Raw genomic sequence first — 27765 nt, 5'->3', positions numbered from 1 at the left:
TTTTGTTCTCAGTGCAGGTTGTCCTCCACTCTGTCACGGTCCTGACTGCAGTCTAGGAGTGGGGCAGAAAGGGAATGTTACTTTTCAGAACATAGACATCTACAATAAGGCCACTTCCACCATTTGTAACCAGAGCTCTCTCAGATCTCTGCAGTACTGTAACTAGAGACCCTATGAAGCACATTTTCTTCTACTAGGCATCTTAAATTTTCTGAAATATTTTCTTTGATATAAAATAGTTTTTCCTCCACTATTATGCCTCAAGTGCAGAGTTTAAGACAGTGCTAAGGTTTATACAATAAAAATACATTCTAATAAGGAAGATCTTTACCATCTACTGTTTCTGTGTTTCTAACCTCTTTAGATCGGAAATAGTTCGACTCAGTCAAGAGAAAAGATACATGTGTGACAAACTGGAGAAGTTACAGAAGAGAAATGATGAGCTGGAGGAGCAGTGCGTTCAGCACGGGAGGGTGCATGAGACCATGAAGGAAAGGTAATGTTGGTGCACATACACTGAGTGCGTCAGGGCCACAGACAGTAGGATTGCTAACTCACTAGGTATGTGACCGGAATGTAATACGCTCCTCTAGTTTTGCTTCTGAGATTTTGGGTGTTCTCATCATATGCAGAGAGCGGCACACATTCTCTTCCACTCTTTTCTAAAGATAATGGCGTGGGTGTCCTACAGAACAGTGGGGGAACCACCCCTCTTTGAAGTACACACTGGCAGTATCATAGCATAACAGGATTTCAGGCCTTCCTTGCTGGCTAGTGGGCTCTAATGTACCACATGTAAGATGGAGCATGCAGCAAAGCTGCGTCATCACACCCGGGACTTTTACGTAACGCTTCTCTAAGCAGGCAGTCAGCGTGTCTGAGCGTCTGTCTTTACCCACATGCTGTTGCTGATGATGTTTTTAACACAAGATGGAGTAAGCCTCTGGCTCAGGGTAGCCACCTACAAGGTATCAGCCAGGGTGACCACTGTCTTTTCTAGAGACAGAAACTCAGGGAGTAGTGGATTTGCTCAGAGTCACGTATGAAACACATGGTAGGTTGAAACTCAGATCTTGAATGATTGTTTCCAAATTCCTTTTCCCTTTTGTGTAGTGTTTGGTTGATGTTTTATTTTTTGTGATAAATATAGATCCTTTTCTGGATATGCATTTCTAACCTCTGATCCTAGAGTTCCCCCAAGAATAAAATACATGTCTTGTAGCAACCATGAGTAGATTTCTGTGGACTAGTGTACTGAACAGCTACCAGCTTTCTTGTAGAGAAGGCTTCATGGCTTCCAAGCTTCTGTCTCTACTGCATCCTCCAGAGACCTGCGCTTTCTCTGTTTCCATTGATACAATTAGGGGAAAGTGGAAACAAAGATTAATTGCACTTTCTTAAACTTAAGGCAAACAGCAGTAGGGGAGACAGTGGTGCTATGTGTTGGGGCTGCCTTCCCCTAACAGCATGTTATAGACAGGTAGACCTGCAGGAACAGCCATTCATTCATCAACCCATATGATATATACTTAAACCCAGATACTGTTCTATGTTAGAGGTTAACAAACTTTTGTTTTATTTTTTATAAGGGTCCAAAGAGTAGATATTTTAGCCTTACAAGCTACGTGTGTGTGTGTGTGTGTGTGTGTGTGTGTGTGTGTGTGTATGTGTGTGCGCGCGCATGTCTTTTACACTGGCATATTGCTTTTTAACTCATAAAATACACTTATGTTCACTGGGACGTGCCTTGAGGCAAACCTGGAAAGGAGCTGCCGTTGTCATCTTTATTTCCAGATGGAAAGCTAAGGCCTGAAGAGGGAAGCATGCCAACTGGAGGTCAGAGAGCGGATGAGTGATTGGTCTCTTTAACAAATATGTATAGATTACCACTATCTGCCATGTGCTACGAGGTATCCGTCACATGCTGAGAACAAAACACAAAGCAGATATGGCCTCTCCCGCTCGTGGAACTTGCATGTTTCTAGGGAAGCTGGACTTGGGAGCTAGGTCTAGGCTGTAGGCTGAAATTTCCCTTGGCTGGTAGAGAATATCTGAAACTTTTAGGGATAAATGTGTCATCAGGATGAAGTAGAAAGGAGGAAGGAAAGGCCACTGACCCTTAATAGTAACCACCCTCTCAAAGATAAGGTTAACAACCAGCAAAGGAGGTGAACACAAAGCAGCCTGAGCAATACACGGAAAGGACTGTTATTCATTCCGATGATAAAACTGCCTTGGGAAAGAGGAAGCAGTCGAGCAGATGCTAGCCACACAGTAAGACAGAGCACATCTGTTGGCCTGGGCGATGTGCACATCACCAGTTAAGTCAGCAAGAGCAATTTTGGTGAAGAGGTGCAGACAGGAGATTAAAGTGGACTGGAAGTTGGAGTGATTTGAAAATCTGAAATAGCCATTTACTACGTTTTCCTCAGATGAGAAGCAAGGAAATACAGAAAGCCAGACCAGCCAGTTCACAGTGGGGCTGTTCTGGAGGCATGCCCATTTTAGAGCAAAGAGGTTTTTATCTTAAGTTGGAATAGATGTAACTGCATTGAATATTATCATTTGTAAAGATCAAGAAAGTTTCAGTGAACAAGAAAAAAAATTAGATTTTTCTTTGGAGTGGACATAGTCTTGAAACTCCATGTTAAAATAATGACTGTTTTCTTCTTTGTTTTAAAAAGAGTACCTAGACACGTGTTCCTTCTGGAAACCAGGCAGGACGGAAGTCCCTCGGTGTGCAGAAGGATCCAGGCAGTCAGTAGGGTTCCGCTGGAGGCTGTGTTCTCTCATCTGGCTGCACATTGTCTCCAGCCCCGCAGTCCTGGCTGTGCTGGTGATAGGACCATACTGTGCCGCGTTCCTTCTGGATAAGTGAGCAGTTTGTGTGATCAGTGTGCATAAGGCCACTGCAGCTTCCGACTGAAACTGTATGCTAATAATGAGTTTAAACTTGGTAATTCTGTAGCCCAGGGAATCATCTGGATGAAATCTCCATGTTCTGTTTTGCTAATGGAAACTCTTTTCAAAAGCCACTGTTAAAAATAGAAAATATAATATTGGATTTTATATACAGCAGCATTTGATTTTGTAGAATTAAGGCTATTCATAATTTTCCAAGAAGTACTTAGAATCTAAACCTGAAATTATGATCTGTCTTCCATCCTTTTCAGACAAAAGAGGAGTGCTATAAACATATCAGATTATACATTCAGAAAACAGGAATTCGAGGGAAAAATGCATCTAGTTTAATTTGTTTGATTTTATAATACGATTTTAGTTTCATTTTTGACACTTTAGGGTATATTTTTATGCTAAAATGTATTTATGTTATTGGCCAATCATGACATTTTCTTAAATAATTAATATATTCAATGATATATAATACACATAAAATAATGACATTATGAAATAGGAAATTTTAATATAAATTTTCACATTTATGACTATTTTAAGTGAAATGTTTTTACTTGAAAGTACCCTGCGTGTGGTATTATACCATAATAAGGGAATGTTTTAGCAGTCCCTAGGAGAATTCTCAAAGCTGTGTTTTTATGAAGAGGGTGTGAGAGTCAGGAGAAATCTGCGGATGCTGAGTTAGGAGAAGAGGCAAGGTTGTCAGGATGCTGAGAACAGACAGGTGGCAAAGCACCAGCGTTAAGCAGGGATTAGTCTTGGACTGTGGGAGCCCCCTCCCCACCCCCTCAGCTGCAAAGCAGCCTGTGGTGAAAGTGAGGAAGGCCGAGGCTGGATCTGTTTATTCTGCACTCGGTGGGGCTCTTGTCCATGCTGTACCTCGCTCACCGAGGGATTCGTGAGTGGGATGGACGTGTTGTGCCCACTGCCACAGTTACAGAGCGTCTTCTGTACTCGGACTAGGGTGCCAGTCAGCTCCCCATCACTAACAGATGCCTAACGAAGCACTTTATAAGAAGAAGTGGGATGGTTTTGGCTCAGAGTGTTAAAGGTTTCTGTCCAGAATCCCGGTGCTCCTGGTGCTTTGTGGCGATGCAGCGGTAGGTGTCAGAACAAAGCTGCTTTGCCCACGGAGGGTCCTTTCCTTGTGAGGAGATTCCCAGAGCACCCACGGAGGTCCTTTCCTTGTGAGGAGATTCCCAGAGCACCCACGGAGGTCCTTTCCTTGTGAGGAGATTCTCAGAGCACCCACGGAGGTCCTTTCCTTGTGAGGAGATTCCCAGAGCACCCACGGAGGTCCTTTCCTTGTGAGGAGATTCCCAGAGCACAATTTAGAGGAGAAAGGGTTGATTTTGGATCATGGTCTTGGAGGTTTCGGTCTGTCTTTATGCAGCCTTGGGGACTGAGGCAAAGCTGCATAGCACGAGAGTGTGGCTGAGCAAAGCCTTTCACCTCCTGAGGGTTAAGAAGCAAAGAATGCCAGAGCCTGAGGCACAATTTAGCCTTCAAAGACGTACTCTCAGTGACGTTCTCCCTGTAAAGAGGTCCCACCCCCAAGCAGTCCAACTACTCCAGCGATGAGGTGTGTGTGCTTAGCGGCCTGTCACCTCGCTATAGCTCCACCAACTACACATCAGATCTGAGAACCTTTCATATCTAAATTAGAACAATGGAGACATGGAGATGGGAAGGAGAGGGAGACAGCCGAGCCACTGTCGTCTTCACAGAGCCTCCTGTGACATGGGGTGGGGGACCTTCCAGTAGACCCCACTTCATGGAGTACCAATCTGGGAGTTGAGATTTTTAATACAAATCCAAGCAGGCTAGCTAGTTGGGGCATGGTGAGTCCACGATTCTGCGTAGCCATGGCATACCTCACTGTCTCCTATGAGGTCACTCTGGGCTGCTCCAAGGCCTCTACAAACCATAAAGAAGAGGTGAAATGGCTCCCCAGGAGACTGGCCTCCATTGGCCGCCTGGGAAAGATACCCTGCTGTCTGTGATTTATATAAACTGAAAGTCTTAATGCTAAGTTTGGGGCATGAGGTTTAAAACATGTCCCTGTCCCCAAGATCCTTTCTTGAATTGCATCCTCATTGGGAGGAGTCATCGTTACTACACCTCACTCTGTGGCTGTGAGCAGAGGGCAGAACCAAAGCTCTGGGTCTTTCTCGTCTTCTTGTATACACTCTAAAAGACTTTTACGTGCATGTTTTAAAGAGGCTGAAATTTGGTTTTTGTTAGCCCAAAAACTTCCGAAGAAAGCTACTTTGCTATCTACTGGCATGCCCTTTCCTGAGACTGCCCTCGTTTCTGCACAAGCTCTGCTCATCTGACTCACTGCCATCCGTGGGAAGGATATCTAGGTACTGTTCATTAGCAAGGTTGTGCTGAGATCATTTCGGTTTTCATGTTTCTGTTCTTTCTATTAATTAAAGATTAAGCTTTATTATAATAATTCAGTTTGAGTTATTTTATTAACCCATTGCTGTATAGCAATGTCCGCTTGGCCCTCTCAGTGACTACGTCTTGGTGCTGAGGAGATTGCTAAGTAGGCAGAAGGCACGTGCTTTTCAGTAGTGAGCGCCTGGATTTAAATCCTGGGAACCCATGTAAAAGCCAGACAGTGTGAGCATCCCAGGAGTCCTGCTATGGGGAGATGGGGACAGAGACAGAAGCCTGGAAGCTCATGGCTGGCTCATCTAGAGCAGAAGGTGAGGTGTGACACTCGGGGTTGTCTTTTGACCTGTACGTACACACCACACATGCATGTCCTTATTCACACACGTGAGCGTACTTGCACGTATGTACACACACACACACTGACACATTGTATGAATTGTATGAATTATAACCCCGAAGCATATCATCTATCTAACTCCTGCTGAAGCAGATGGATGTATGAGCCTCTGCCTCCTACCCTGTCACCACCAATTTCCATAGAGAAGGCCTCCTTGGCTATTCTGTTTGCAAGTCTGTTTTTATAACTGACAGCATACTAGTAAATGTGAATTTCCAAGATGTCTGGGTTATGTTAGGTTTGTATACCTTTATGTTAGAACATACAATTATGTTCTTTTTCTGAAGGAAGTGGTAAGTGGCTCACACCGTGCTAACCACTGTTTTTAACTAGTTTATTTTGCACATTTTCTTTAGCATTGACTTCCCCGGCCACAGGGTTGTGTGAGTTAGATCTCTCCCCAACCTGTGGAGACCAAGAACGACAAGCTGAGCATGCTGTATGGAAAGGGGGCTGTGATATTAGACTGCTTAGAAAGGTTCCATTTTCCTAAAATCATGCCAGAATTAGGAGTCAGTTGTGGTTCATAAGCAATCTCTCTAAAATGCTCTTTTCTTTGCAGTACTAAAATATGCCCCAGAGGTCAAGGAGCCATGTTTGACCTGAAATAAGATTGTTGCCTCCCATTAGACAGGAGGTTTCACTTCTGAGGAGTTAGGATTTTATTTTGGGTTAATGAATTACTTTAAACAGCCTGCACAGTTCCATTCATGGAACAGGGCAGCTGCTCTGATAGCTGACCACCTGGGAGTAGATGGAACATGAAGGGAGCCCAGCGACAGAAACTTAGGAAAATACCAGAGGCATAATTAGATCATTTCTACTTTCAGCTGCAGTGAGTCCAATATTCAGCAAAAGAGAAAGACGGTCTTTCATTTAATCTCCAGGTACTTCTTGAATGCTTAGTTTTGTTAGCCTTCTGTCATATAACAAGATTCCTAAAACAGCTAATTTATTTAAAGAAAAGGTTCATTTTGTACCTCAGTTGTGGAGGCCCTAGTCCATGACTAGTGTAGCCTCTTGCTTGCTGGGCAGGAATTCATTCCAGAGCAAATGTACTCAGACCATGTTCAGAAAGCAGGAAGGAGGAAGAGAAGGGACCTGGGATCCCACAATGCCCTTTAAGAGCACACCCCTCCCCAGTGATTTCCCATCTCCTAAAGGCTCCACCATGTCCCAATAGTGCCACCCTATAGATGAAGCCTTAGTCACATGGGGTAGTGGCAGCATTTAGTACCTGAACTATTGCATTATTAGGATGTGCTTGGGTGCACCACTGATCAAGCACATATCCCTGCCCCATGAAATGTATAGTCGCGTAAGCTCCTTCTTAAGCCCTAATAGTGAGACGGTCTGTGTTGTAGGTAAGAGTGAGCTCTGGGTTTCTCTCCCTTTACCGTCTAGCCTGTAGTCAGAGCAAGCTCTTTCCTCTTCAAATTTCATCTTCGTCATTTTTTTTTCTGTAAAGTGCTACCTTGTAAGGCTTAACACAATCAATAAAGACCCGTGATCAGCATGGAGTTTACTCACTATCCCATAGTCAAGACACTCATTACATCTCCACCGTACGCCAGCCTCTCAGCTGTGGATTCCGGGGATTAACAGGACCCGCAGGGCCTTCCATTCCAGATCATTGTTTATTTACATTATGGGTTAAATTGGTTCTTGTGATTTAGTCTGTGAACCAAAATACCATGTTTACATAATGTTATTTCTATGGGAAAATGCCTTCTGAATTTTGAATGTAACTTTTGATTTTGAACATTTTGGACCGTAGCTTGGAATGTAGCTGTGATGTTGTGTTAGTATGTGAATGTGTGTGCACATTCCGTGTGCTCAGTGTGTAGGCTTTCAGCATGAGCCAGTGTCAGCTTATAAACTGGCTCCAAGTCAGATTTCAAGTGGGATATATTTACCTAGTTGTTTGTAAAAAGTCACATTTTTTAGCATAGTTGGAAATTAGGAGCAGCACTCGCCTTTTTTCTTGAAAGACTGATTTTTAGAGAAGTTAGGTTCACACACGCACGCACGCACACGCACAGAGGTTGACGCCACACATCCTGTCCTCCAGCGTGCGCAGTCTCTGGTTGTCACCGTCTCCCACAACAGTCATGCGGTCCTCACAGCTACCAGACTTTCATCAGCATGATCAGTGTAATCCATTGTTTACATTAGCTGCACTCTTGGTTCTATATTTTATTTTATTAAAATTACTTATTTATTATTTAGGTGGGAGTGTCATGGTACTTGCAAGGGAGTCAGAGAATAGTTTGCAGGAATCTGTTCTTTCCTACACTGAGTACCAAACACAGGTCATCGGGCTTTGTGGCAGGCACCTTTATTTACCCACCCATTTCTCTGGCTCCATCTCTAGTTTTGTATATCCTGTCTGACATCTATCAATACATTGTTACACAGTGTTGTCCGTGCCCTGTCCATTCTCTGTGCTTGGCCTGTCGTCTCCCCGAGCAGATAAGTGTCTATTCTTCTCGTGTTGCAAAGAAAAGTATGTTTCTCCCTATAACTAATATAAACTTCTTTGCTTTGGGGTGCAGGCTTCTTGAACCCCACATATGCCAAGCTCACAGAGTCAACTCTGGAAAGATTTTTCTCTCTAGTTTACTTTTAGAGTAGGTTGAGAAACTCTGATTAGAAATTTCATTATCCTAAATTAAGCACTTTTCAGTTGAATGGGGTTTGTCATTTCTGCAGTCAGGTTTGCTGCTTTCGCTAATACTTTTTGTAATTTTAAACATTAGATGTTAAATGACAACACCTTCATCTGATTCCCTGGTTTGAGATCTCTTTTCTATTTATTACAATATAACCACACTAATTAGCATTTCTTAAACACTCCACACAAAAGCAAAAGTGACTGAGGTCTTAAAACAGCTTCTGGTTTAGTCAGGGAAACAGAGTGACCAGAAAGGTAAGATATTGCTGCATGAGTAGACAGACGCAAGGCCCTCTAGGGAATCCAAACTGTCTTTGCCTGGGCTTTCAGGTAGAGAGAGAGAGAGAGAGAGAGAGAGAGAGAGAGAGAGAGAGAGAGAGAGAGAGAGAGAGAGAGAGAGAGAGAGAGAGAGAGAGAGAGAGAGAGAGAACACTAGCTAGCACAATGCTGTAGAGAAGCAAAAGTATGCGTGAGAGAGAAAAGGGAGACGGTGCTCAGGACAGCCAAGGACATAGCACTGTGGCTTTAAATGTGACAGGAGATTGGCGGCAGCTGAGGCAGACCAGGAGGAGAGCTGTCATCCCATCCTCTTGCTGTCTTTTACACCAGCTGGACCTCATGGTGTCTGGCAGCTCCTGAATGCCCTCTCCTATCCTCTCCCCATCCCTATAGATATTTCCACATAGATAATTTTGAGTGGCCAACCTTCAGATTTAATGCTCCCTTCAATAGTTTAAATAAGAGTTGTTCTCCACAGGTTTCTGTATTGAATCCTTTTGTTTGTTTGTTTGTTTGTTTGTTTGTTTTGATTTGATATTTGGAGACAGGGTCTTCTTATGTAGCGCTGGCTGGCCTGGAATTTATATATAGACAAGACAGGCCCTAGACTGACAATAGTCACCTCTCCAGTGCTGAGATCAAAGGTGTCTGCCTATGTTTTGAAGTTTTCACCCTTGCCAGTGTCACTATTTGGAAAGGGAGTGGAACGTGGCTGGAAGAAGTGGTTACAGGCAGAATTTTAAGTGTTACACCCCAATGCAAGTGTTACAACTTTGAGGGGAAAGGTATCTTGATAGTTGGGAGCCAAGGAATACCACAAAGTCATACCACACAGGAACCGCACACAAAAGATTTCTTGGGAGAAACACAGGAAGGTGGCTGTCTCTGCTCAGGAGAGAAGCAGCAAAGAACTGAGTGAGGGGAAAGCTTTATATAGGGTTCTTTGGGATAAACCTTTCCTAGGTGGCCTGGGATTTATGGGATTTTGCGGCCTGGTCTTGGACTTTTTTAGAGTGGAGTTTGGGTATCTGCATCTTGAGGGCCTTGGGTCTGGCCTTTATGGCAGTTCAAGTGTCCTTTGGGCAGAGCCTGGTGGTTGGAGGTCCTCAGGTACAAAGCCTGGGCACTTAAGGACCTCCAGGAACTTATAGGAATGCCTTTGAAACTGACACCTGGTCCCCAGTCCCTTCTTCTGCCTCCTGTCTGTCACAAGAGGAGCCATCCTATGACATTCTGCTTCACCATGGGCCTAGAGTCAGTGGAGCCTAGGAGTGTGGACTAGACATCTGAAACCTGGCCCAAATGAATGATCCATCCCTGTAAGTTATTTATGTATTTTGTCAACAGGGACGTAACTAATACAGTCCCCTCCCTGACCGTACTCTCTGATAGGCCCATCAAAGAAGTTCTTTGTTCTTGCTGTGGCTTCTCTCTCATCGTGGATTTTGTTTTGTTTCGTTTTGTTTTTGTTTTCCAGAACTTCCATTTGACTCTCATATGGCTTATGGCAGAGATGGGGCAGGGGGTAGGATTAGTAGCAGATGTTAAGGGTGCTAGAGCTAGGAATAAATCCTTGGAAACAAGAGCCATTTTGCATTACTTTTCTATCTTAAAATTGACCATGGTAGAAGCCTTTACGTCACAGAAGTTTCAGATACTCTGAATCAGAACTTCGTCTTTCTCAAAGACCTGCTGTTTTACTATTATACCTCAGGCAGAGATGTTCTTCCCACTTTCCCTCAGTGACCCGGACCAGGAGTAAGAGGCCCTACACATCTCCTACAGACAGTAGTTTGCTTTCCACTGCATCCTTGGAAAAGCCTTGCTCATTCTCTAGGAGAAAACCCCATCCTTGAGAACTCACTACTGAGTGCAGCCCCTCCTGCCCTCCTGTGTGGGGAGTTTCACAGCCTCAACTCATACTGTAAGACAGTCACTAAAATCTTACCATGTTTCTTTCATCCTTGCCGTACACTGTGCTGGAAACAGAATGGCCCCATTGCCTTGTCTTTGTCCAGGGACACAGGTCTGCTTTTGAATCAGCTCACCCAGGGACCTCTACATGCCTCTCGCATCCCCTACCCTTGTTGATCTTTCCGAGCAGAGCCATGTCGTCCCCTGGCCATGGTCATTTCCACGGGTACGTCTGCTACCTCCTTCCTGTTTGTTCTTCTGGAATCTTTGTATTGTCTTCTCATCTTCCAGAATGCCTAAGTACTACACTCCATTCCTGAGACGCCCCTCCATGCAGGGTGCCCAGTACGACCCAATCAGATGTTTGCTTCTTTCTCTCTGTTCTTGAACCAATCACTGGTGACTTATGTTCCTTCATGTTATTTCCTCCATGATCGCAAGAATGGCCTTGAACAGGAAGAAGCAGCCATGCTCCCCGATGACTCCCTGCTCCAGGACAAGCCAGACGAACTTTTAGTCTCAGCTTCCTTGTGCTGAAATTATAAAGACTGAGCGTCATGAAGAATAGGTATAAAGGCCAAATCAGATCTTGTGTATGAAAATGTCTTTAAAAAACACTCATGTCAGCACCAGACAGTTGGTAAAAACAGTTGCTTTACAAGCATGCGGACCTGAGTTCTGGTCCCAGGACCCACATAGAAAGTCTGATGTGGCCACTTGTGCCAATAATCACAGTGCTGTGGGGGATGAGGCAGGGGGATTGCTGGGGCTTGTTGGTCACTAGCCTAATTCCATGTTCAGAGAAAGATTTGTCTCAAAGGAACACAGACTGCACAGTACACACACATGCACACCACACACCACACACACCACACACACACACCACACACACACACCACACACCACACACACATATGCGCCATAGGTCAAGAGCAGGTTCAGAGCTTGGACCAGAACCCAGGCGGAGAACCTGCAGAAACTGCCTATCTGTAACCACTAGACACCATATGCTCCATTAGGAATTAAAGTCTTTTTAAAAGCTCACTGAGTCTTGCTGTAAGTCAGGTGGCCCTTGAAGGCAAATTAGCCTAAACAGTCGCTAGCAGAGTTTGACTCTTAGATGTAGCAGTAAAGTGGGAGGCTGCTCTTGACCTTGGGCAAGTAACTTCCTCCCAGTGAGTCAACTGCCTCATGGCTAAGAAGAAACTCTCCAGCTCCTGGGATTGTGTGTCTGGCATATGGAAAAGGATAAAGGCTTTTGTTAAGTATAACTATAACTTAAGGGTTTTATCTTACCATTCCAACTTACTAGTAAGTGATTCGTAAGTGACAAATAAGCCAGGGGAGGAAGACTAGGACATCAGGACACCTTTTAAACTGATCAAGATCCCCGGATCTGTGAATGGGGCTACAATAGCTTCACTTTCTAGAAAGTTTTAGTTTTAGGCCACCTTTGTGGAATTTTGCCACAAGGTCACTCTTTTCCCTTGACTTGGAAGGGGGCAGCAGCACTTGTCCAGGGAACTTGGGGGGGTCACCTGCAGTGGAAGGCCAGAGGGCTGGCCGCTGTGGGGTGCTGTTCCTTTGGCATTCCTTTGGTGATGATGAGCAGAATAACTTCTGGGGATTGAACAAGGAGACCAATGCCTCTACAACTTAAAGATGCCTTTGTGTGTGTGAAGACGTGGACTTATGGGGAGCAATTTCAGGCATTTTTCCAGCCATGTGTAACAGGGATTCTTCTAGGGATGGGGAGTTTACAAATCAAAGAGAAGGTTGGCTTTGTGATGCCTTGATGCTCCATAGCGGTCATTTCTGGGCCATTGTTTCTTTTTTTTTCTTTTTTCTTTTTTTTTAGAGAAGAATAAGGTCACTTTATTCTAATAAATGGAACAATTAAGAACATTTCAACTCTAAACCACATATACCCAATTTTGGTGTACATAATTTTACAAAAGACATACTCTTGGAATTAAAAACACAAATTAATACCCACTCAATAATACTAGGCTATTTCAATATCCCATCTTTTTTTTTTCTTTTGGTTTTTCGAGACAGGGTTTCCCTGTAGTTTCTAGAGCCTGTCCTGGAACTAGCTCTTGTAGACCAGGCTGGCCTCGAACTCAGAGATCCGCCTGCCTCTGCCTCCCGAGTGCTGGGATTAAAGGCGTGTGCCACCACCGCCCGGCTATCCCATCTTCTTTAATTGACTGTCAATCTTGAAATTCTACCACATGTTAAAGATGCACTGCAACAAAGTCCTCTTGAGAAATTAACTAGTTTAAAATACTTAATATCTATAAAATAATTTTTGCATATGAGCATGGGCAAGTCCACTTTCTCCTTCTTATCCTTGGTAAATAAATAGCAGTTTAAAAAGAAAGTGTTTAAAGACAGCAGCATTACGTGCCTTGATTTGCACCTGGTTTACACAGTGCCAAGAATGGACCAACCCAGGGCTTCTGGCATGCTGGGCAAGCCCTCTATATCTGCAGCTCTGGATACATGGAGTTTAACCACCCAGCTAGTTGTCAGAGAACTCTAGGTTCTGTGAAATTTATAGATAAAAATTTATCATGTGGACTTGAGACTTTCTCTGTGCTGAGATTGTTATCTGCAGCCAGGCCAGCACTTGAGGAGGAGCGAGCCTCAGTTGTCACTGGGAGAAACTTCCAGAGCAGAACTTGGTCCAGAAAGAAGTGCCTTAAGCTCAGATTCGTTTTTAGCCACTCTAGAACTTCATCCAAAACAGTTTACAGATCAGAAGAAATCTTTAGTTCCTGCTTCAATTCTTATATTATATTCTGTACGTACATCTATATGTGTGCCTATATTACTAATGCCAAAGAACTCTTTTCAATTTTCAATTCCTGAAATATTTCAAATATACAGTAAAGTAAATCCATCATGCTTATATCTGAGTTATAAATAATCTTGTTGTGTAGAAAATGGTTGCAGCTTTCTACCCTGAGGTGATTTTTACCTGATTGTCCATTGACAGTGTTTCTTGGTGGGAGGGTTTGTGGAAGCCATTTTAGAATGCTGGCTGTTGGAGGCAGATGTGTAACCATAACACTGGCATCCCTGGCTATAACTTACCTATCAAAACCATGTAACCATCTGGGAACCCAATGGCTGAGGTCTGCCAGCAACATGAACCTAAGAGTGGAGAAGATATGTTTGATGCATAGACACCTCACTGACCTAAAGGAGATACGTCAGGCAGTAAGTGTAAGGCGGAAGGCTGGGGAGTGTCTGCAGCAAGCTTCCTGAGGGGTCTTCCCTCAGACAGTCAAGTGTACCGCACTGCTGAAGTATGTCACAATGCCACTGGATCTATGTCGCTCGATATTCAGGATAGAACCCTGCTATTCCTAGCTAACCTGTTCAGTAAGTCGCAAGAAGGGGCAAGGGTGGGCTGCAGTCTTGCTTTCTGCAAATATGATCCCTGCTTTGTATGTTTTTGTTTTGTTTTTAGAAAAATCAATCCAAATTAGAATCTCACAGTCACAGAGCCTTCTAACATTGAATGCTGAAGCTAATTTAATCTTCTTGGAGAAAAAGCTCAGTCTTGTTTTAGACTGATTCTTGAGACCGCATTGGTCTCCTAATTTATGTAAATGTTTGGCTGTATACCTCTAGTTAGAGCTCTTAGAGTTTTTGCTGATTTGCTTGGCATGTCTCCAGCAAAATAGTCCATTTACATTCCAATCCTTTCCCAATAATTGAGACAATCAATTTACATAAAACAAGGCACAATTATAATTTTATGTACAATTTAAATTCTATGGAAAATAATCAGAGTGCAATAAAGAGGGACACTTATTTTGATGCAAAGGGGTGTTTTATAGTCGGTATTAAACAAATCTTTGATATTTTCAGAATCCTCCCTGCATTCTCTTGGATAAAGTGCAGCTCTGTTGCTAGATTCTAATGTAGGATCAAGTACTTGCCATGCAGCATGTTTGGTAAGCAGTGTGACTTCCTCTCATTTCAGTGGAGAGGGTGGATGGACATAGAATAAAGTAGTGTTTGTTTGCTCCTTGCTAATTCTTGTGAGACGGGCAGACAGCAAATATGTGTTGGGCTTGTTCTTTGTCTGAGCCTTAGAGAAGCAGGCACAGGCTCTCGTCTTTGCCTGCTGTCATAGACCAGGCATCTATGGCTTGACCACTTGTATGTTGGACCCTAAGAAAATGATTGATGGGAATTTGAGAAGTCTGTATAACACGGGGCAAAGTCACATGGTGCATACCTTTGTATGGGAAGACGCTGCAGGAAAAAGCCTCAGACCCTGGCCACAAGTCTCGTGAAGCCGCCTGGTTCTGTCTGTGAAGGTGCCTCAAGCTGCCGCAGTTCTTTGTAGGCTCGTAAGAGGCTGCTGTGTCAGTCAGAAAATCTAGAACACTGAGGAAATATTATTAGGAAGAATACAGTAAGAAATAATGACAAGATAGAAAACAAATCCTGTCAGAGCCGGGAATATATTTGGCTTCTGCTTGCTGTGTCTGTCTGTTCCCATGAATGGTCCAGAATAGAAACCGGATGTTTAAAATCGCCCTCCCTCTCACATGCTCTCCCCCTCCTGTCTTCCTTCCTCTTCAGTATTAGTAGACATACTATTTTTATTATTTTTTATTTATATTCCTAGTTTTCAATATTTGCCGTTTGTGTGGATAACACATTAATTTTTAATGAAATATTTTGAGACTCTTGGAATAGCTGAATCATAAAAGAAACTTGAAATTCATATAGACTCCCAGGCAGCATATAAATTAATATTACATGGGCTTACTTTGCCTACTTATGAATGGCAAATGGGAGTGTTGAAAGAAGATGCAGACTCGATGGGAGACCGCTGTCCTCGTAGAGCCTAGTTCCTGTCACCTCAGCACAGGGTGGTGAGGCACCGCTTCAGTTAGCAGTTAGCTAAAGAGATGTTATGTTAATATGCTAGCTGGCTTTCTTCCTATCTACAAACACAGATCTGGACAAGCCATACTTGTTGGCAGAGCAGTTCAGGTGCAGTTTGCCTTGACTTTCCCAAAGTGGTCTGCGTGTCCTGAGGGTTGTGCCCAGGCCTCAGGTGGTGTTGGTCAGCTGTTGTCCACGAGGTGCATTCCCAGCTTCAGGGCTCAGGCTTAACTTCAGTTTGGTTCCGAGACCAAAAGACTTTAGCGGAGATGGTGTTTGCTTTGGCAGCTTGTTTCCTCTGATCAGGCTTTGCCTTATGCATGTAACATTAAAATGCCTCCAGAAAGGCCTCAGAACATGGTTCATATGCCCCCACCCCCAGGGCTGTGGCTTGCTTCCTGTCTGTGATCGCCTTTGCAGCTTTAAATTGAGACAAGCAGTTTTATTTTGGTGGTGGTAGTGGTAGTGTTTGTTTTGTTTTTTAATTTTAGGGTTTTCTATTATTATTAAACAAAAGTTTTCACTTATTAGATACTTAAGATATAAAGTAGTCCCTTTTCCCTTTCATTCTCAAACAAGTATTTTATGTTGGAAACTTAAATTTCATTTTAATCATTTATATAGGTGGCTAATTTTATATTTTCTTTGTAATGAAAATTTCTAAATGATTTTATTTTCTCAAATTTACTTTTCTTGATATTAATAATGTTTATATTCCCTTCTAAATATTTTCTTCTATTATATACCTAACAACTAATAAATGTTTTAAGGAGCCCTGCCTATCTTATATGAATTTCAAAGAATGACGTTTTGGAGACCCAGAAGGGCCTGAATGATTATATCACCCCACTTCTTTTCCTATCTTCCACACCCACTTTTCACCCCCATTCTCAGAGTGCACACCTAAGGTGAGGAGACTGAGGCCCAGTGTTCTCTCTTGTCCGCGTGCTCTGGAGTACAAGTGGACTAGCACTAGTAAGTAAGAGAAGACTATCGCGTGGGCAGGTGTCTGTGGAACACACACCCACACACATCAAGATGTTTTTCTCAGTATGTGGAAACCTGGTCTAGACATGGTGTTATTGTTTCATTTTGGGTTTTTTTTTTTTTTTTCAGGTAGACCACACCCAGACTGCATCTTTCTTTGTAGTCGGTTTTGGTTTTCCTAAACAAACTGCAGTCCTCCAGACTTTTGGGAAGCAGCATGTGTGTAGGGCCTGCAGTTTGGTGCCCCTGTGACATGGCCATTTCTTTCATATTTATATTGTGCATATCTTACTTTGTTGTGTAGGCTATCCAGGTTTGTTGACTCTTTTTAAACCATTCCTCCTTGTTTTCTTGTAATCAGTATTTCAGCAATTGTATTTCTGAGTTCACTAGACAGTTGTGTTGATATAAGCGGCATCCCCACACTTTGGAAGAAGCAAAGCTGGCTTTGAGAAGACTGATAGCACTGGCGGGAGCAGAGGTGCCCATCTGTGCAGCAGAGTAGCAGACTAGTGTGTGCAGAGTGCTCCGGGAGCGTGGCTGTGCGTGGTGGGTGTGGCTGTGCGTGGTGGGCGTGGTTGTGCATGGTGGGCGTGGTTGTACGTGGTGACCGTTCTTTTTGTTGGACACAGAATTGAGGGAAGTGTTGTTGGCTCATCTCTTTGTTGGAGGATGTAGTTTGAAAGAAATTGCTGGAGTCAGAGTGAAAATACACAGCATAACAGGCCTCCATGAGCACCCTTTGCTTCCTTTTGCATCATAAAATAAAGCTAACCTGGAAGCACAAAACAAAGACCCTTTCCTGTTTATTTTCTTCTTTCCGTCCCTGGGTTAAGAATAACCACCTCATCCTGCCCAGAAGCTGGGCCAGCAGAGATTTCTTACACCAAGCAAACACCCACAGCCCGAGGATTCGGCCATCATGTTGGTCTCCTTTGACACAAGGCTGTCACCTAGCCTAGTGCTAAGCTGAGAGACAGCAAGCCCTAGAGACGCCCCTGAACGCAGGTCCTTTTCTTGCATACCAAATGCTCTTTCCTGCTGGCCCATCTTCCCAAGCTCCACTTGCAGCCTTTCTGGACACCACTCTCTGTATTACCCAACAGTTCAAACAATAATTTGATCAAATATACATGATATAGTTGTCCTGAGAATGTCTGACCTGTACTGGCTGTGGTGACACATGCCTATAAGTTCAACAATCTGGAGGTAGAGGAAGGAGGATCACTGTAAATTTGAGGTCGGACATGTCTACTTTGGGAGTTCCAGCTAGGGCCTCTATATTGGGAGATGACATCTCAAAAAAACAAAAAAAGAACAAAGGAAAAAAAAGTCTGATTCAACAGACTGTGAACTCCTTAAGAGCAGCCATTTTTGTATCTTTTGCACACAACATTGTGCCTGAACTCAGAACATCACTAAATGACTACAACACTTTTATACACCTTGTATAAATCATCTTTTCAAGGCCTGGGGTAATGTGCTTGCCACACAAGTGTGAGGACCCAGCACGCACGCACGCATGCACGCACGCACACACACACACACACACACACACACACATACATATTATACATATATCAGGCCTGGTAGCATGTGCTGGTCATCCAGAGGCAGGAGGATTGCTGAGGCTCCTTGGGTAGCCAGCCTAGCTGAATGAAGTCCTAGGTCCCAGTGAGAGACTGTGTCAGGAAGACGGATCGTTCCTGAGGAGCGGGTGACACTCGGGATGGCCTGCGATGTCTACATGCGCCTACAAATTATCTTTTATAGTTTTCCTCAAATTATGAAAAGGCAAAAGTGAGAAAAATACGAAGCTTGATATGTCTGTGTGACATTTGTTAAAAGGTTTTGATTATAACCTCACATTTGGGAAACTTCCTCAGTCCGTGTGTCTCTAGTTACTGTCATTAAGTAATATAAACCTAAAGTTTGTATGCATACTGATGAGCGCCCAGTGGGCACTCAGTATCAACTACACTTAGTAGATATGATTTGATCTCATTAGAGCAGAAATGCCTCCTGCTGTCTACTTGGGCCATGTAGCAACTCATTGTGTTTGTAGTTGGCCCCTACTTTGGAAGGATTTGTAGGTCGTGCTTAATGGAGCTACTTGCTAAGGTTGTTAGCAGACACATAAACGACTCTGACTTTATCAATCCTATGCCAGACATTTGGAAAGAGTTCTGTACTTTTCTTCAGGCTCTTGCTTTCCCCTAGTGGCCTGCTATACTAAAACATGATTGTTGAGGTGCAAATTATGACAGGTTTTTTTAATCAGTTAGAATGTAATTTTTCATAATGTTAGTGATTTCTGTATAACAGAACATCATACAGTAGCTGAGGGTTGGAAGCTTGTCTTCTTTCAGCTGGCCATGAAGACAGCCTTTGAAAACTGGCATTTGGAAGGAGGGTCTACATTTCCTGTTCTAACCAAACACACAGACTTCTGTGTCTCCGAGTGCTCTATGTCACAGTAGATTAGCAGTGCCAGTGTCAGTCAGTGCTTCTCATTTGACTAACCCCTCTGTTCTTGGGCAGGGCTCTCCTGCTGGGCACAGCTGGGCCACAGAGTCCTGGACACTGTGGCTTTTTTACCTAGAGTGACTTCAAGTGTGGCATCCCTTGCAGCCCCTTCAGCTGCTTCCATCTTGAAATTCTGGATCTCCCTGCTCAATGCAGAGAGCAAAATGCACCATAGAAAGCCTGGAAAGTGTGTTGGGCTTGGTCTCCAGACGTTTACTCCAGAGTTTTGTCAATGTAAGATTTTCAGCATTGGGTAGGGGAAGGCACTGAAGGCCAGGGTCCCCAGCTCAAGGTAGCCAGTTACTGCTCCCACTCATGTAGTCAGCACCTCATTTCTGTCGCCAGGGCAGTGCATCTGTGCTCCTCTGTGTTCTTTCCTCGTTAGATGTTGTCTCCAGCATGAACCATCTGTTCTCAATCTCCAAAGTCCTGGAGTGTGAAACTATTGATCCAGATGACAATTCACTGCAAGCTGGCATGGTTTTATTTGAAGGTTCATTAGACAACGGGGTAGGATTATCACAAGTCAACTCCTGTCCTCAGTTCCTTCAAGGACCTGAGTCCTGTTCCCAGCCCCCATATCAGGTGGCTCACAACCACCTGTAACTCCAGATGCAGGGGACTGGATGCATGCACACAGTGGCAGACATTCATATGCATATAAATAAAAATAAATCTTAAAAATGAGTTGATATCCCATAAGAGGAGAATTGCAAATGGTGAGAGTCGGGTGAGGGAATTGGGAAACAGGTTGCCCTGAGCCATGGCAGGGACCTGGGCTTTATCCTGCAGAAATACATAGCTCATGGAGTGTTGGAAATAAGGCATGGAAGCCGAGGTTGATTCTGATAGCTCACCCTGGCAGCAGCATGAAGATGGTCTTTAGAAATCCAGGCATGGAAGATAAACCAGACATGACCATGTCCTGGCATCAGACTAGGAAGAGGAGGTGGACTGACTGGGGAAGGACTTGGGAACTAGAGTTGTCTATAGTCCATGGGGTGTGAGGGAGAGGAAAGGGGAGAGTCAAGTGACATGGTTTTCTCTGGTCTGATTTCTAAGGACATTTTAGATGCCTGGAAATGTGCTGGCAGAACGCTCTAAAAAGTGGTAGAAGTGGCACTGGGGAGGTGGGGAGGAGGATCCAGCAGGAGCAATTCTGCAAGCAGCAAATCCCAGGCAATCCTGTACTACGTCTGACTTTGTCTAAAGAGAAGAAAAGAAAAAGAAAAGAAAAGAAAAAGAAACAAAGACCATTGTTGGTCATGGTCTCATTGAGTTTAGATTGTTCTTCAGTCAGTCTGTGTTTTTATTTTCAAATATACATTTATTTATTTATTTATTTATTCATTTATTTTTGACACAGAATTCGACTGTGCATCTCTGGCTATCCTAGAACTCACTATGTAGACCAAGCTGACCTTGAACTCACAGAGATTTGTCTGCCTCTGCTTCCCCAGTCCTGGGATTAAAGGTGTGCACCACTACACTGGCCATATAATAATCTTGTTTATATGACCAAACCAGATTTATAGTTTTTATAAAAGATATTTAATCTTAAGAAATGAATATGAAGTATTTTATCAGAAGAAATATGACCTCTGAATTATTCAAAATTACATCCCTTTAAAATTTCATATATGAATACTGTATTTCCATTATTTCCAGTCCTTCTGTACTGTCCAGTTCCTCCCTCCATTCCCTCAAATTCATGACCTCTTCTTCTGTAATTATTATCATTACACACAAATATGTTATACATGCATAAACATACATATACATACACATGCATATTGTTACACATACATGCAGTGTATACGTAAAATCTCAAAGCACATTTAGTGTTGCTCTTTGGTTTTTTGTTGTTGTTGTTGTTGTTGTTTATTATGCTGGCTACACAGAGATGTAGCCCTAACTCTCATGGAACTGACTATGCTGACCATGCTGATTTGAAACTCATAGAGATCTGCCCGCTTCTGCCTTGCAGGTGCTGAGATGAAAGACGTGCACCCACACACGTGACTGAAAAGCAGTAGACTTGACACTGGGGGGGTGGGGAGGAGGTGTTTCTCATGTGTGCAAGGCTTAGTTCTGCCCAGCTGGGATGGGTCATTTATAAAGAAGTTCCTCCTCTTTGATCAGCCATTGAATGGCTGTAGCCCTTCATCTAGGAGTGGTGCCTTGCGAGAGTTCCCCTGCCCCTGTGGCATGTTGACTAATGTTGTCATTCTGTCTGAGACCATACTGTTGCAATTTCATGGCTGCGGCTTACCTGTCATGTCTAGAGGACATTCTGTAACATTGATCTCTTCATTTTGACTTTGCTGCGATGTGCTCTTCCCCCACCACCCAGCCAGGGCCGTCCTCCCTGCACTGTAGATGTTCTTCTCTGGACACCATGACCATGGCTTATAAAGGAATAAATTTCATTGGTGGTGGCAACAGTTCAGAGGTTTAGTCCATGTTATCTTCATGGTAAGAAACATGGCAGCATGCAGGCAGACATGGTGCTGGGGAGGGAGCTGAGAGTTCTACATCCTGATCTGCAGGCAGCAGGAAGTGAACTGACCTGAACTTCTGAGACCTCAAAGCCCGCCCCCACAGTGACACACTTCCTCTAACAAGGCCACACCTCCTAATAGTGTCTCTTCCTATGGGTCAACTTTTCAAACACAGAAGTCTATGGGGGCCATTCTTATTCAAACCACCAAAGATGTCACTAATGCTATTCTCTGCTAAGCTCTGTCCATGATGTTCTTACCCTAGAACCTTTGTTCTGCCTGCCCATCCTTGTGCCCATATCCTGGGAAGCACACACTCTTTACCCTATATAATCAGAAATAATCCAACTCTCTTACACCTCTTACCTTGCATACATCTATTCAAACATACATGTATGTACTTTGGCATGGGTCTCAAGTAATGCATAAATTTAGCATTAAGGCCTTGTATGCCAGTGCAAATGTGCACATGGTACTAAAAGATTGCATGAACCAAACTGAACTTTATCATAGACTTTATAATACTGACTTTCTACTTTTATTCTTTTTTATTGATATTTATTGAGCTCTACATCTCTGCACCCTTCCCTGCCTCTCCCCTCCCCACTTCAACCCTCCTCCAAGGTCCCCATGTTCCAAATTTACTCAGGAGATCTTGCCTTTTTCTACTTTCTACTTCCCATGTAGATTAGATATATGTACGCCTCTCTTAGGGTCCTCATTGTTGTCTAGGTTCTCTGAGATTGTGCTTTGTAGGCTGGCTTTCTTTGCTTTATGTTTAAAAACCACCTATGAGTGAGTACATGTGATAATTGTCTTTCTGGGTCTGGGTTACCTCATTCAAAATAATGTTTTCTAGCTCCATCCATTTTCCTGCAAAATTCAAGCTGTCGTTATTTTTTTTCTGCTGTGTAGTACTCCATTATGTAAATGTACCACATTTTCCTTATCCATTCTTCAGTCGAGGGGCATTTAGGTTGTTTCTAGGTTCTGGCTATGACAAACAAAGCTGCTATGAACATAGTTGAGCACATGTCCTTGTGGAACAATTGAGCATCCTCTGGATATATACCCAAAAGTGGTATTTCTGGGTCTTGAGGAAGGTTGTTTCCTAATTTTCTGAGAAATTGCCACACTGACATCCAAAGGGGCTGTGCCAGCTTGCATTCCCACCAGCAATGCAGGAGTAAATGTTCCCTTTTCCCCACAACCTCTCCAGCATAAGTTGTCATCAGTGTTTTTGGCCATTCTTACAGGTGTAAGATGGAATCTCAGAGTTGTTTTGATTTGCATTTCTCTGATGACTAAGGATATTGAACATTTCCTTAAGTGTCTTTCAGCCGTTTTAGATTCCTCTGTTGAGAGTTCTCTGTTTAGGTCTGTATTCCATTTGTTATTGGATTATGTATTCTTTTGGTGTCTAATTTCTTGAGTTCTTTGTACATTTTGGAGATCAGACCTCTGTCTGATGTGGGGTTCAAGACTTCGTCTTGCTCAGTACTGATTTCCCACGGCCTAGCAGAGCACATTTTGAATGGACACTGTGAGGCAAAGAAAGCATTTATTTTAATACTTTAATTTTTCAGATTTGATTAAATATCATTATATTGCTAGGTGGAACCAGGGGATAATCAACAGATTTCTAAGACTGGGAATTCAGACTGGATGTCACAAAACTCATGTCAGATCAGGGTTCGATTTGCTTCAGTGGTGTCCCTCCCCCCCCAGGCTGTACTCTGTGGTAACCTAGGTCCTTTCAGAGACAGAAACACACTGTTCTCAGATGGCTCAAGGCCCCAGCTTATGCCTGCAGGATCTGTGCAGCTTGGAAGTCCAGCTCTAATGAAGCTTGTGTGAGAGAGGGTGGTGGCACTTGAGTTTTGCTCTCCCCTTGGCTTCATGTGATGTCGCTCATCTTGTTTTGAAGGTAATTTGTTCCATGGAAACCAGACAGGGTGTTGTTGAAATAGTAGGCTGATGTCTCAGTGTAACATATTGGCCCACTGCGATCCACAAGGGTGTGAATCGCAAACCCGCCTCTGTACATTTCTGTCTCGTGTGAATGTTCTGATGTGTAAGAAAATCCTGCGAGGAACGGTCAGGTTTTCCCATTTTGCTATCAATCGTGTTTTGAAATGTGAAGTTGGTGGAGTAACTGCTGTTTCTGGCTAAAAAGATTCAGCTACAGGGGAAAATGTTTTTTAACCAGGTGATTCAGCCCCTAATCCCAGCAGCACAGTCTGTTTTCTTCCGGCTGTGTGACTGGCTCAGTGTATTTACAGTTCAGCTTTGTGTGTGGGGTTCCTGTGATGACTTCAGTACATACAGTAAGATGTTCACAAAAGCCAACCCGAGACCAATACTCTGCGGCCGTTTAGCAGCAAATTCCTGCCCTGGGTATTTAACAATAATTGCGATCTTTCTATTGGCTTTGCGTAAGCTCAGATTAGTAGTAAAACCTAAGCCCTCTGCATTTGGCAAACGCTCGCTCTTGAAGCAGTCACAAACTCTCTCTGATTGTGCTTTTCATTCGCACCTAGCTGAGATCTTGCCTGATGCTTTTTTAACTCCTCTAATTTACATACTGTGGTAAATTTAAAGTAAGAGCAGATGAGTACCACTGGCGCTCCTGTCTCACTGATGAACACTGTACTCGGCTTCAACTACCGAGCTGTTATATATTCCATGACCTTTAAAACAGAACAGAAACTTGTCGCCGTGTACCCTGCACAAGGCGGGCTATTAGCATGTCGCTGCGTACCCTGCACAAGGCGGGCTATTAGCGTGTCGCCGTGTACCCTGCACAAGGCGGGTTATTAGTGATGTCTTTTTTGCGGCTATGAGTCTGGGACTCAGGAGCCAAGCAGAGCCATGGGACTGCATTCAGAAGCTCTTGCCCATGCTACTCAGCTGGGTCGAGAGGCCTAATTCAGCGTGGTTATCCTGAAGAGTGTGGTCCACTCTTGTTGCTTTCTCCATGCCCTGCTGTTCCAGGGCACGACCTGTCGTGCCCATCAGTAAGACCATATCCTCAGAAGTCCTCTGTGCTTGGTCATGGGCCTGTAGGGCTAATGGGAGGTGGTGAAGCCTTACTGGGAGGCTCTTGGCATTGGGCATTTGGGGGTGTGCCCTTGGCCAGGATATTGGGCCTCAAGCCCCTTCCTCTGTCTTTTGCTTCCATGAGATGAGTGGGTCACCTTACTGCCTGCTGCCTGCCATCTGGCCCTGCCATACTGAGGCTTGATGGCAGCAGAGGGAAGCAACTACAGACGGAAACCTCTGAAATCCTTAACGAGAATCAACCTTCCCTTCGTCTAAGCTGATTATCTCAAGTATTTTCCATAGCGACTGACACAGGCTGTTGGATCAGGTTAAGAAGAGAGGTTGGTTTTCATTAGCCTCTGTGGATTTGGATGCAGTTAAATGCAGCATGTTATCTCATTTAGTAATAATAAGAATATCTTCCTTATTATTAAAAATACCAAATGGGAACTCAGAAGTTAAATTATCCAATAACTGAGATACGATACGGAGAACCTATACTGTCTAAAGATCTGCACCTTCTCCAGCTGTCTGCAACAGCGCTAGATAAGAATTCTTTCATTGTCCCTGCATTTTTATAGTGAACCTGAGGCATCTCACAACACACAAGAAATTCAACAAATCAGGATTTCAGTGCATACAGTAAAAGTCATATCCCCTGGCTGAGTGGTCGCAGCCATGGGGAGTGAGCTGCTCCATGGAGTAAACTGACCCCATCATCACGGAGCCGCCTGTGCAGTCACATGGCGGGGGTCCTGGAAAGGTGCTGTGGGAAGCCTGCACACTAATGCCTTCATGTCAGCAGACTGCTTAAAGAGGCCCTGTCTCAAAACAACTAAAGTCGCCTGTCACATAATGCTGTTACAATACCACAAATCAGCATTGATTTTAAAGTTGTATATAATATATAGGATTTAAATGCCATAATCACAAGACATGAAGAATCTATGACATGTTTTTAAAAAGAACCACTGCAGTTGTAAAAGAAGGAAATTTTTCTATTTTCTAATGAAGGGATGGACACTTCCAAAAGCTTTTATAGAATTCCTGGATAATTATGAGGGCTTCTTTGCCTTGTGGTGAAGAAGTGTGCCAGTTGTAAACACTGGTAGCTTTGCTTCTGTCATCTGGATTATATTGATTACTCTGGGAGACCAGAGACTCTGAAACTTAACAAATGACCCCAGTTCAAAATGTCTGACTCGAAATTCAGCTGATAGAAAGCCAAGCTGTTGCCACTAGATCTCATTTAAACAAACCCAACATGTTAAATCCAAATTTACGAAATGGATTAGTTAAGAGGTCATTCCTCACTTAGCAGCCTAATTTGCAATAGTAAGTTTCCTTGTGATCCTTCTAAATGTTAGTTTATTAGAGCCCTTTGCAATTGCCACGTTTCAAGGACGTAGTCCATTTAATAATGTTACCAAACAAACCAGTCACTCCCAGTTTGTCCAGTGTTTACTAGGAAACACGTCTCTTCAGAGTGAGAGTTTGTGAGGCCAACAGATCTGTGCCAAGGGACAGAGGGAGCTTCAGGGCAGGCATTCTTCCCTGGTTTACATCACCCTAGCTTCCCAAGTCTTCCTACTCTTTGTCCATTGGATGAGGCAGGGACATGCCACATCTGTCACAGTGGAAACCCCAACTCCTTGATCTTCTCTCTAGGTTGGCATCACTCCCAGGGATTAGGTCTGAGAAGACTCCTCGGGTCTTGTTTTAATTCCTGATCCTGCCCTGGGCAGCAGAGAGTTCACATTAGCTCTTTTCTGGCCTGGGGCAAGCAGAAGAACTAAAGTCACGGAGCTGGTTAGGTACTCCGTGTAAATGATGCAGAACACTCCTGGAGCAGCTTGGGCTGCAGAAGGTCACTCTCCACATTTATAGGAAAGAGCGGAGGTAGCAAGATGGCTCAGAAGGTGAAGGCGCTCGCTCCCATCCCTGGACACAGCTCCCACAGGTTGTCCTCTCATCTCTGCCACCACACACATGCACACATGTGTGCCCCCCACCCACAATTTTTAAAGTATTAAATGAAAAGAAAATGAATGTTTGCTTTTTGATTTCTGGTAGTGCAGTCACGCCCTCCCCCCTTTTCCTTTAAGGTCACCCTTCCTCTCGCTCTCTTTCTCTAATTGTGCTTTTCTTGTACCTCCTATTCTGCTCATATTTAACTTTGTATTAGGGAGTTGAGTGTATGAGCTGGAGTTCAGCCTCAAGACCTATATAGATGTTAAATACCCTTATCAACTGTCTTGTACAGAATATTCATTTTTAAGGCTCTTTGTGCATTACTCTGGGCAAGGGAAGCAATCAAATCTGTTTTATTCAAATTCAGAATTCTAGGAAGCAGATTGTCACAAACACACAGTGATGAATTTGGACACAGGAAAGCTCGGGAAGCATAGGTGTTTATCACACGTGCTACAGACACTGGCGCACGTGCAGAAGAAATAGACCTTTAGTTCTCTTCGGGGCAGATTCATCCCATTGCGTAACAATTAGCCGATTGGCTGCTTTCTAATTTTATGTAGAAGTATCATAAACACCCAGGTTGAGCCTGTGTCTATTCTTGATTTTGAGGATATGAAGAAATTACATTCCATTCTCACTGTCATCTCGGCAATGCAAGTGTCATAGACCAGAAGTAATTCACTCAAATGTCCACATTCTTCAGTGATCGTACCACTGCCTTTCCTTCTGAAACCCGCCATCCAGTGCCAGCCATGTAAACAAGAGCAGTGGAAGACACACAGTATGAATGCCCTCTTCATGTAACCTGTGTGTCTGTTACACTTGCCCATCAAGTCGTCGTATTGACTAGCAGTATGTCTTTTGGATAATTTTTTAAAAATCATTTGTTTCTGAACAGGCGTCTGGCACAGATGTGGTGGTAATTTCTTCACTGGTGTTGCTGGCTAGGTATGGCACCTAAGTCTACCTTCTCCTTTGGTGTGCATGCTTTCCTCTTTAATAATACTTGGATCTGAGTCACTCAGAATTGATTCTTGCTGGAAAGATTATATCTGTTCACCCATAACTGCAGCCCCAGGCAAACTTGTATGTTTCGCATGTCATCCTCCAACCAGAATGTTAGGTGGTTGTCAAGGACAGCTATCCCTGTTTATAAAGCAAGAACACACATGTCTGGGGCAGTATTGACTCACACCACTGCTAGGCCGACACATTGTGTTTGCTTCTGTCTTCTAAGA

The 27765-nt window shown here is 43.6% G+C and overlaps 1 protein-coding gene across 1 annotated transcript in view; it reads left to right on the top strand.

The window, feature by feature from the left end:
• The window catches only part of Sdccag8 (SHH signaling and ciliogenesis regulator SDCCAG8), a 194145-nt gene that overhangs the window by 134387 nt on the left and 31993 nt on the right, over positions 1–27765 (top strand). The window contains exon 16 of the mRNA XM_038348697.1: positions 365–496. Within this exon, the coding sequence (XP_038204625.1) occupies positions 365–496 (132 nt within the window). The remainder of the gene's footprint in view (positions 1–364; positions 497–27765) is intronic.

The sequence above is a fragment of the Arvicola amphibius genome, chromosome 12 (assembly GCF_903992535.2).
Source record: "Arvicola amphibius chromosome 12, mArvAmp1.2, whole genome shotgun sequence".
Classification (NCBI taxonomy): domain Eukaryota; kingdom Metazoa; phylum Chordata; class Mammalia; order Rodentia; family Cricetidae; genus Arvicola; species Arvicola amphibius.
This window is presented reverse-complemented; position numbering and strand designations above follow the sequence as displayed.